General features: G+C 44.8%; 1 protein-coding gene across 2 annotated transcripts; it reads right to left on the bottom strand.

Moving 5' to 3' along the window:
• Positions 1-695: 695 nt before the first annotated feature.
• Positions 696-8,397, bottom strand: LOC135239789 (glutamine synthetase-like). Of its 2 annotated transcripts, none has more exons than XM_064308737.1 (7): positions 8,290-8,397; positions 5,818-5,988; positions 5,166-5,327; positions 4,629-4,775; positions 3,663-3,790; positions 1,580-1,779; positions 696-1,003 (listed from the first exon to the last, which is right to left on the bottom strand). In XM_064308737.1, the coding sequence occupies exons 2-7, from the start codon at positions 5,984-5,986 to the stop codon at positions 706-708; spliced, it is 1,104 nt and encodes a 367-aa protein (XP_064164807.1). In that variant the 5' UTR covers positions 5,987-5,988; positions 8,290-8,397; the 3' UTR covers positions 696-705. The 2 variants fall into 2 exon arrangements, with proteins under 2 accessions (XP_064164807.1, XP_064164808.1); XM_064308738.1 differs by having other exon boundaries at positions 5,818-5,993; positions 8,290-8,355.
• Positions 8,398-10,281: the final 1,884 nt, after the last annotated feature.

Below are 10,281 nucleotides of genomic sequence, written 5' to 3' on the forward strand. Positions count from 1 at the left end.
AAATTGCTACTGCCTATATGTTATGTTTGTCACGTCAGTGTATGCTTTGGCAATGTAAGTGTACCCTTACCATGCCAATGAAGCTTATTTGAATTTGAATTCAATGAGGGCTTTGGTGTGGAGAGGGATGAACACTATCTTTATACATGCTATACCTGTAACATTACTGTCCATAAAAGAAATCCAAAAACGAAAGAGGATAGGGTTACAATTCTCATACCCCTTTCCAGACAGACTGGAATGCTCTGGCTTCAGAAGTAGGGAGACAACATTCTCATGTGCACAGCTGAGTGTTTTATATATACGTCAAAGACACGTATGACACACTTTGACCAAGGCACTGGCCTCAGAGCTAGAGTTGGTCCCTGGGCACTGCACTGTGTCTCCCCACTGCTCCTAGGTCTCGAGGATGAGGACAAATGAAGTATAACTTGACTGGTGACTCCGAAGAATCTGTGGTACTGTCACTGCCCCCTGTCAAGCACCCCCGCCCTGCCGCCTCCCCCCCCGCCACCAATACACCGCCCAACCCCCCTACCCCCCACCAGCTGCCATCAACACACCCCCACCCCCACCACCTCACACCCCAACAACCCCCCCACCCCCACCACCGTACACCGCCCAACCCCCCCACCCCACAGCTGCCATCAATACACCCCCACCCCCCACCCCCACCACCGTACACCGCCCCCCCCCCCTGCAGTCTCAGTCGCTGTCCTCCCCCAGCAGGCAGGTCCGGGCGATGGCCTCGACCACCACGTACGGGTCGCAGTTGGACGCGGGGCGGCGGTCCTCCAGGTAGCCGCGGCCGTCCTGGTGCACCTGCAGGGGGACGCGGACGCTGGCGCCGCGGTCGGCCCGGCCCGCCGAGAAGCGCTCGATGCTGGAGGTCTCGTGGCGGCCGGTCAGCCGCCGCTTGTTGTCCTCGCCGCCGTGCGGGTCGTAGCGGCGGATGTGGTGGGCGTGGCGCTTCTCCAGCCTCTCGATGGCGTCCTCGATGTGCCTGGTGAGGGTGAGAAGGGGAGGCCCGAAATCAACTCGTTCATAAAAAAAAATAATAATAATAATTAAGTAAACATACGTTAAGTGAATTAAGTCAACGTAAACAGATGTTGTGGTGTGTCTGTGTGTGTGTGTGTGTGTGTAAGTATATTTGTCCATATGTAGGTGTGTGAGTGTGTGTCTGCATGGTGTATATACATACACACTCAGACTTAAACTGGGTGCAATAATATATATACATATATATATATATATATATATATATATATATATACACATACCCATGAGCAACAATACATATTTGTCTATGCGTATACGTATTTGTCGAAGTGTGTCACCATGCGTAGTGCAATGCATATTCTTCATGTTTAGTACAGTTTTGTGTGTGTGTGTATGTGTGTATTTGTCCATTTGAAGTATAGTTTTGTGTGTATGTATGTGTATTTCTCCATGTGCGATATAGGTGTGTGTGCGCGTGTGTGTGTGTGTGTGTGTGTGTGTGCGTGCGTGTGTGTGCGTGTGTGTGTGTGTGCGTGCGTGCGTTTCTCCATGTGTAGTAGAGTAGTTGCACACTAACTTCAGCCCTCCCTCTTCCCTCGTGGCCTTAGTGCTGAAGTTGGTATGGCAGCCAGTCCCGTTCCAGTCTCCCGCCATGGGCTTGGGGTCCAGGGTGGCGACCACCCCAAAGTCTTCACACACGCGGTGCAGCAGGAAGCGAGCCATCCACAGGTGGTCCGCTACCTCTATGCCTTCGCACGTGCCCACCTGGAACTCCCACTACCGGGACACGGACAGGAAGAGGACAGGATGTAAAGGCGGTAGCGTCACTAGGGTTGGTGACACCCGGTACGGGTGACCGTTGGTGTCACCTGATGTTGTCGACGGGGGGTGTGGGGGGGGGGGTGCTGTTGGATGTTGTTAACCGGCGGGGGGGATGCGTGTTATGCATTCAAATGACGAAGAGCTTCTCGTCACATTAATACCTAGTGATGCCTCTGATAAAGGGAATGATGACATGAAGGGAAGGAGGAATGCAAGGAGAGAGGGGAAAAGGACAAGAAAGGTTTACAAACTGATATCAATGTAGGATATTAAATGGCAGGTACACTATATGACCAAAATTATCTGGACACCCCTTAGTCTGGGACTGTTTCTCATGGCTTGGGCTAGGCCCCTTAGTTCCACTGAGGGCAAATCGTAATGCTACTGCATACAGTGACATTCTAGACGATTCTGTGCTCCCCAACCATTTCCTGTTTCGGCATGACAACGCCCCTGGGCACACATGGTTTTCTCGAAAGAAGTTGTGGAAGAACTTGACTGGCCTGCTCAGAGCCCCCGACCATAACCCCATCCAATACCTTAGGGATCAGCTGGAAGGCCAACTGCGAGCCAGGCCTATTCGCCCAATCAGTGCCCGACCTCTCTAATGCTCGTCTTTCTGAATGGAACTAAATCCCTGCAGCAACGCCCAACCAACATCTCGTACAACGTCTTCCCAGAAGAGTGGAGGTTATTACAACAGTAAAGGGTGGACCAACTCCATATCGACGGCCATAATTTTGAATGAAATGTTAGATGTCAGGTGTCCACATACTTTCGGCCATGCGGTCTATGTAGTCTGCCAGACTGTTACAGATCGGCTGGGAACACTAATGAAACCACACACCATTTGGCACATGGCTGTGATACCTGACTCAGCTCTACTCATGACCTAAACTTTACCGCATTTTGTAAGCTGCGCTGTATGACGATGCTAAAACTTGTCTCTAAACTGGTTTGTACAGTAATCGAAGCAGATCAGTGAACCACGCTATGGCAAACGGCCACTTGTGTAATGTAATGCCATTATGTAAGGAGCACTCTGTAAGAGTTCACCACTTTACAGTTGCCGTTGTTTGCCAGCGGTACCAAAATTTTTGGGTGAACCTCTGGAAACAAAACAAAGTGTTCTTTACCTACGCTCACTGTTTCCCCGCTAAAAGAGTTTGGCGGTAACGGGAAAAGCGTTCAAAAGCGAGCAGCGAGCCTCTGATACAGGCGCTCAGGTGCCAGGGTTAGAGGTTAGGAACGCGCTGTGTGTTTACCTGAGAGGGCATGACCTCTGATACAGGCTCTCAGGTGCCAGGGTTAGGGTTAGGGTTAAGGTTAGGAACGCGCTGTGTGTTTACCTGAGAGGGCATGACCTCTGATACAGGTGCTCAGGTGCCAGGGTTAGGGTTAGGGTTAAGGTTAGGAACGCGCTGTGTGTTTACCTGAGAGGGCATGACCTCTGATACAGGTGCTCAGGTGCCAGGGTAAGGGGTTAGAAACGCACTGCGTGTTTACCTGAGAGGGCATGACCTCTGATACAGGCACTCAGGTGCCAGGGTTAGGGTTAGGGTTAGGGGTTAGGAACGCGCTGTGTGTTTACCTGAGAGGGCATGACCTCTGATACAGGCGCTCGGGTACCAGGATTAGGGTCAGGGTAAGAGGTTAGTAACGCGCTGTGTGTTTACCTGAGAGGGCATGACCTCTGATACAGGTGCTCAGGTACCAGGGTTAGGGTTAGGGTTAGGGTTAGGAACGCGCTGTGTGTTTACCTGAGAGGGCATGACCTCTGATACAGGCGCTCAGGTGCCAGGGTTAGGGTTAGGGTTAGGAACGCGCTGTGTGTTTACCTGAGAGGGCATGACCTCCGCGTTGGTGCCGTAGATCTTCACCCCGGCGTACATGCAGGCCTTGTAGTGGCTCTCCACCACGTCGCGGCCGTACGCCCTGTCCGCGCCCACAGAGCAGTAGTACGGGCCTAGGAGAGCCCGGGATGGCCGGGTGAGTCAGGCGGCCACAACGCTCTCCTCAATTCATCAACTGGATTTTGAACTCACTGAATCAAAAACCATCCATTATCTATACCCGCTTATCCTGAGCAGGGTCACGAAGGGGGGGTGCTGGAGCCTATCCCAGAATGCATTGGGGCCAGGCTGCCAGTCTATCGCAATCTACAAGCCACACTGGAGACCTCAGGCTCATCTGTGCTCCCTGAATTGACAGAGGGGGCCTTGCTAATTAAGCATGAATTTGCTGGCTATTTAAGTGCCCTTTCCAAATTTGGAGAAAATAAGAGTAGCATTTTTTTTTTTGACAGACAGCAGACGCACTCGCATGAGCAACTCGTAGTGACTGTGAAAAGAAATGCATTCTCACACTACAAACGTCTTTATAATCACACTTTCCTTTCCTGTCATCTTCTTCCTCTCTGCATCTGTTTTCGGTTACATGTTTTTTTTACTACCTTCATTATCAAGATGAAATAATGACCTTGGTTTTCTCACTGTTTTTCTCCAGGCTCTAGAATGCTGTGATCAAAGGCTCTGCCTCAGGTTCATAACACAGACATGATTCATGGTGCTGTGACCACTTTTGAAATTATACGTGAATGGGATTTCTCTAAAAAAAAAAAAAAGTCTTTCCTGTTTTTTTTTTCTCTCCCTAATTTGGAATAAAGTTAACCACTGTACCACCCTTAACCTTGAGCAAGGTGCTTAACCTGAATTACTTCAGTGAGTATTCACCCATATCAATGGATGGTATGTGGCTCCACAGGCTAACACAAGATGAACTGTTGTGATTTTAGGATTACTCACCCTGGGGTCTTGGGAACCCCCCCTGTGGCCAGCTGTAGGGGTGTCCGTCAATCCCTAGCAGGGCGTACTCCTGTTCCATCCCAAACCAAGGCCGAAATTCCTTCGTCCCTTCCATCACTTTATTGCAGCTGAATCTCGTGTTGTGCTCTGGACAACAACGCAGGTAACGCAGGTAACGCAGGCTGTTTCAGACGACTGAACTGCTCACATGATTACCACGTTATAGCAAACAAAGAATAACATTCTGAATATGAAAGTAATGTGAAAATAATAAACGATGTGAAGTAATAATGGTCAGAAATCCGGAAGAAGGTGTCTAATGAGCTGAAGTATTATTACTAGATTACTAGACCCGGGGCCTCATTTTCCACAATCTTTTCCCTGCACAGATCATCTTAGGACCACAATGATCCTTTAAAGTCGACCTTAAAAGTATGAAGGTTTTGGGGAAAAAGAGGCCAATTTATTTCCTCCAAATCAAGTGAAAGCGAAAACGAAGCAGTTGCAGACACGGGGGTGGGGGGGGAGAGAGAGTACCTGCAGGCTCGCGGTCGTACTTGAGCACCTCACAGAGGACCAGCTTGTTGGGGTCACGGGTGAAGGGGTCCCGGAACATGCAGACAGGGATCAGGTACATGTCGCTGTTGGAGCCCTTTGACTGGTAGGTGCTGGAGCCGTCGAAATTCCACTCCGGGATATCTGGATATAAGGATAGGGCAAAATAAATGTGATTATTATTATTATTATTATTTTGACTGATGATAAAAAGAGATTTAAATTATTGAAAACACTACAAAAAAAGTGAAGGAGACCCATGGATGGCTTACATGGAATCTATTTAATTCACTAACTACTTTTATTTTTTTATGTTTATCTCTGTATTTTTACTTTGTGGGGTGAGAGTGATGTTGTGGAACCTACAGTATCTCGGTGTGGGAGGGAGAAGTGGTGTGCACGTACAGTATGTGTCAAATGTACAGATGTAATATCTATTATTATGGCACTGGTTTTATGTTATGTTATACTGTGAATATGGAAAATGAATAAACAGAATTAAAAATAAAAAAATAACAAGTGAAGGAAAAATAACACAGAAAAAATGCCAACCTAAAGGGGGGCAATGTGCGTGCGCGCGTGTGCGTGTGCGTGCGTGTGTGCGTGTGCGTGCGTGCGCACGAGAAGCGGTTACCCTCGATGCCGGCGGGCTCGCTCTCCAGCGTCCGCGTCTTGCATCGCAGCCCTTCTCCGGTGCCATCGATCCAGACATAGGTCACCTGACACAGGTTGCCCTGGGGCAGGGCCAGGTAGCGCTGCAGTATGGCTTTGTTCAACTGAGAGCTGGGCGATAGGGAGGACATGGCTGAGCTGGGGGGGGGGGTGGGGGGGGTGGGGGGTGGGGGCAGGGGGGATGGGGAGAAGTGACAGGAGGTCAGTCAGAATGATTGACAGTGTAGCAGAGCAACACGGCAGTGCATGGATTGTATATACTACACCTGCATAAATAGCACAGTACTCAATATACAGTATATGTGTATATATAGATATATATGTGTGTTCCTTGCTGAACTTAAATATGGTCTATGAGGTCATGAAAATTATTTAATTCTGAGAGTTTTGATATGTACATTAAACACTGATATCAAAGTCATATGCTGACTACACCATTCACACAGCTGAAAGCTTCAAAGCTCTTCACTTTGCCCATTCTTGTCATGCTGAATACCCGGGAATATGTTCATAAAGCACAGGAAGGCTTATAGATAGGAGTCGCCTCTCTCTTCTTTTTTGCGCGTTATGGATATGGCTGTGTGTCATGGACGTTGCGGGTGTCAAAGATTCTGTGATTTTTCTTTCTTTTTTTTTGGCAGTTCCGTGGATGTCCCTGTTTTTTGTGTTGTTGTTTTTGTGTGTGTGTGCCATTTCCATGATGCCCTCCATGTTTAGTGCTTTCCATGCTTTTTCAGCAGTTTTGGATGGCAACTGTGAGCCTTCACATGGCTTACAGTTTGTACATTTGTATAGGCATACGCATTTTAATCAACTGCTGGGAACAACACAATGTGACAATGTATACAGATTCTGGAATGCAGTCAGATCAAAGATTACATCATCGTTACAGTAGCTGCAATTACATGTTTGACAGCTCCTGTCAAGACTGTCACGAGTGTCGATGCCGATCGCGTCGTCCCGGTTTATGGTTTAAGTCGCGGTAACAACAGGTTCTCCACCAAAGACTCAAACATCACGATGTAGGCTATAACATGTTGCGCAAAAACAAACTCTAAAGAAATATAAACCGAGGCACGGTAACCCTGTTTTATTATTTTGGCGATGCAATTTTGCCATGCTCTGTTTCTAACAAGGTTCTGTCATTAAAGGCAAAAAAAAATAAAAATCATGCTCTTTCTTCCCGCGATGGACTGTGGTTAAATGCAACAGCCTATCAATGAATTATAATAATAATAATAATAATAATAATAATAATAATAATTGTTCCTAGTGGCAACTGCCTGGTGATTTTCTTGAAACTTCAAGTAATTGTTAGTGTAGCTACAGTTGTGCACCGTATTCCAGTCATTTAAATATATTAATTTATTTAAGACATCAATGTTTTTTACAAAAGAATACACTGTGCTTTCTGCCTTTTTTCAGTTTTCCATGATTTTCAACAATGCTGCCATGCTTTTTTTTTTTTTTTTTTACAATGCAAGAAAATGACAGCAGAATACAATCCTAGATCAGCTCCCCTAGAATACAGGCCCAAGGTCACTCATGGTATCATATCAGGTTGAACTCGCATTACTTGAAGTGGGAGGGAAGCTCTATTACAAGAATAAATTACTACTTCCTTTAAAGAGAAAATTAGAGTCGTTTAATTAATATGTAATTTACAGAACGTTTTGGCATATCTTCTCAGAAGGAAGCCTCTGAAGAATTTAAACAATGCTGCTCAGAGACAGGTAAGGTTCACCCACCACAAAGGATGCCCATTTTATTAGTCAGCTGCTATTACATTATCGAATACTGTTGCCAGTTCCGTGACCATCCAGCGAAATGGCTGCTCTGTAGATTTTCCTCTAAATTCCAGCCTCAGTTCTTTAACAGGCAGTCAAGCCTTTTCAAACACAGTAGCTTTGTTTTATTTGCTAGGCAGCTACAATATTCTTTAGCTTTTTTCACTCTTCTGTGATATTTTGTTTTCTTTCATCTTTGAATGATAAAGAGGCATTCTGTGACAGAAGTGTAATATGCTGAAAATATATTCAAATATATCATCAAGATGCTGCAAAATGTAACAATATATGGGCAAATGCACATTATTGCTGCTTCTCAGGTATTGCAATATATTACACCGATATATTAAATGTATTTATTACTTTTTTTTAAATTCCACATATTTACAATATATTCCAGTGTATCAATTCAATTTCTATATGGGATGCTGTGATTGTTTACCTGGGCAAGCTCCCCTATGTATAACTTATTTAAAGTTAAAAAAAGAAATCTATGTATGGTAGGTTAATCAATAGATTAAGTGATCCATAAACTTTGAAACTTCAAAGTCATGAAGAAAAGCATGCTGGACATAATATACCAGGCACCTAAAAGAAATAAACTTCTTTTTTTTTTAACACTATGATAAAAATTGAAGCCAACTTACTCGAGTGCAGCAGAACCGATCAGGACAGCAGTGGTGTGTTGATATTTTCTCTGCCTGTGCTGCCGCGTTGTTATCTGGTTCAGTTTTTAAAGGGTACGCCTACCTTACGGGGATTGTTGGTGACGTCTGTGCCAGATGGAATGTCTGTCAGGCAGCGAAGTGAAAGCGGAAGTTTTCCTTGAACAACTTGACATTGACAATGAAAAGAATTTTGTAGAGCTAAAAAAAGATTAGTCAATCAGATGTTGTTTATGAGCGTTGCATGCTTATCATTTTTGGTCCTGTTTAAATGATCACTGACTATGAAACCGCACAGATGTCTACATCAGAACACCGCACGTTTTTTTTAATTCCGGAACTTTGTCTAAATAAATTCTTGTTAGCCTGTAAGCAATTGGGGTTGTCTGTTCACTCAATCGTACATCGACGCCTCGCCCCCAACGTAGAGTATCCTCTCAGAATTCTGGCTACAAATCTGAGCAGAATTTGCAGATCCTAGCAGTTCATGTAGGCTTGTTAATACATTTATTCAACTTTTTTGGACAGACGTAGATTTGTGGTGTGATTCGTTTCACAGGGCAAGTTGAGCTCATTTCATGCTTGCTGACATTTGGACATCGTGCAAACGGGGCAAAACTCATAATATCATTGTTTTTTAATGAGACATAAGACATAATTCTTTCAAAATTGCCTTATATAGCTACACGATTAACTTTTAACGTGTAAAAAAGAATTAATGTATTTCAAATAAAATTATTGTTTATTGGACGATTGCATTGGGTTTTTTTTTCTTTTTGTTTGTGAGTGGTTTTTTATTTCCTAAGTACAATTTTTATAAAACACATTTCAGAAATGACTGTAATTTACATTAGGTCCACGTAAAATAGGTTTTATCATTTGCTTCGGCTCACCGACAAAGGGTCAGACAATATGAGCCATTATTATGTCCTGATTGTCACGTGTCTGTATTTTTAGAAACCGTATCCATAGCCTATTAACATGTGGCAATGCGATAGGATAAAATAAAATCAATTTTAGTGCGATTACCAAATAGCATATTGAGTCCCCCAAAAAGAAGATTCGTCATTTTTTTTAAACAGTCCTGGAGCTCTGTCCGAACGCATCGTAGCTTTAGTTCATATTCAGAAATGAGAATTAGATGGTAAAATGATGTGCCTGCAGACCAGAACGAAGAACAAACAAGCGACGGATCAGTGAGCGAACACACTGTTCCAGACTCCTCTGCGTTCGCGTTTAAAGCCGTTTCCCCTTCAGTTGGCAAGCGGGTTAGGCTACCCCACCGGGAAATTAACGGCCACCGGTTAGTTAACAGTCGGGTTGCACCTGCCAACCCGGTTGCTGGTCCCCCAACCTTGCGCTCAGTCGACAGCACACAACAAATTACCAGAGCAAATGAAGAGGACGAAAGCCTGAAAAGACGCGCACAACATCATCACTATTTCCTCCGCACCAGTGCCCGACACCCTGGCACAGGGAAAACGATGAGAAAGGGGGATCGGTTGGCTTGCTCAGGCTAATAGGTTGCGTGTTTGCTGAGCGGACGATTCGGCGCGGCTTTGCTCGCGCTAGCTCAAATAATTTTTTTTCGTTCTCTAATTAGGTAGCCGAGGCCTAAATAATAATACTACAGCGCACTCATACATGTTCAGAATAAGTGATAGAGGCAAAACGATAAATTCAAAAAAGAAGGACATCTGCGCATTTTCTCTACTGCAAATTTCACAAGCGTTTATTCAAGAGCTAGGAGTTATGTCAAAAAAAAAAAAAAAAAAACATTCGTCAGAGCTGAGGAGTTGGTTCTCCCAAATAAAAATTCTTAAGTAACTGATTACAATACCACTTCTCAGCTTGTTAAACATTTAAGGTTCAAGGTTCTGTGGAATACAAATTATAAACTCCGGTGACAATATTTTCTGTTGACACGGAAACGATAAATGAGTTGCATTAAGCTAACAAGTTCAGTAAAATATT

The sequence above is a fragment of the Anguilla rostrata genome, chromosome 14 (genome assembly GCF_018555375.3).
Source record: "Anguilla rostrata isolate EN2019 chromosome 14, ASM1855537v3, whole genome shotgun sequence".
Taxonomy (NCBI): Eukaryota; Metazoa; Chordata; class Actinopteri; order Anguilliformes; family Anguillidae; genus Anguilla; species Anguilla rostrata.

Excerpts from the sequence above, each read along its gene's own strand:
- LOC135239789 (XM_064308737.1), bottom strand. The coding sequence starts at position 5,986 with ATGTCCTCCCTATCGCCCAGCTCTCAGTTGAACAAAGCCATACTGCAG. Across the intron at positions 4,776-5,165 it reads GTACGACCGCGAGCCTGCAG|AGCACAACACGAGATTCAGC; the intron begins GTACTCTCTCTC and ends GTTGTTGTCCAG. Across the intron at positions 1,780-3,662 it reads CGGAGGTCATGCCCTCTCAG|TGGGAGTTCCAGGTGGGCAC; the intron begins GTAAACACACAG and ends GTGTCCCGGTAG.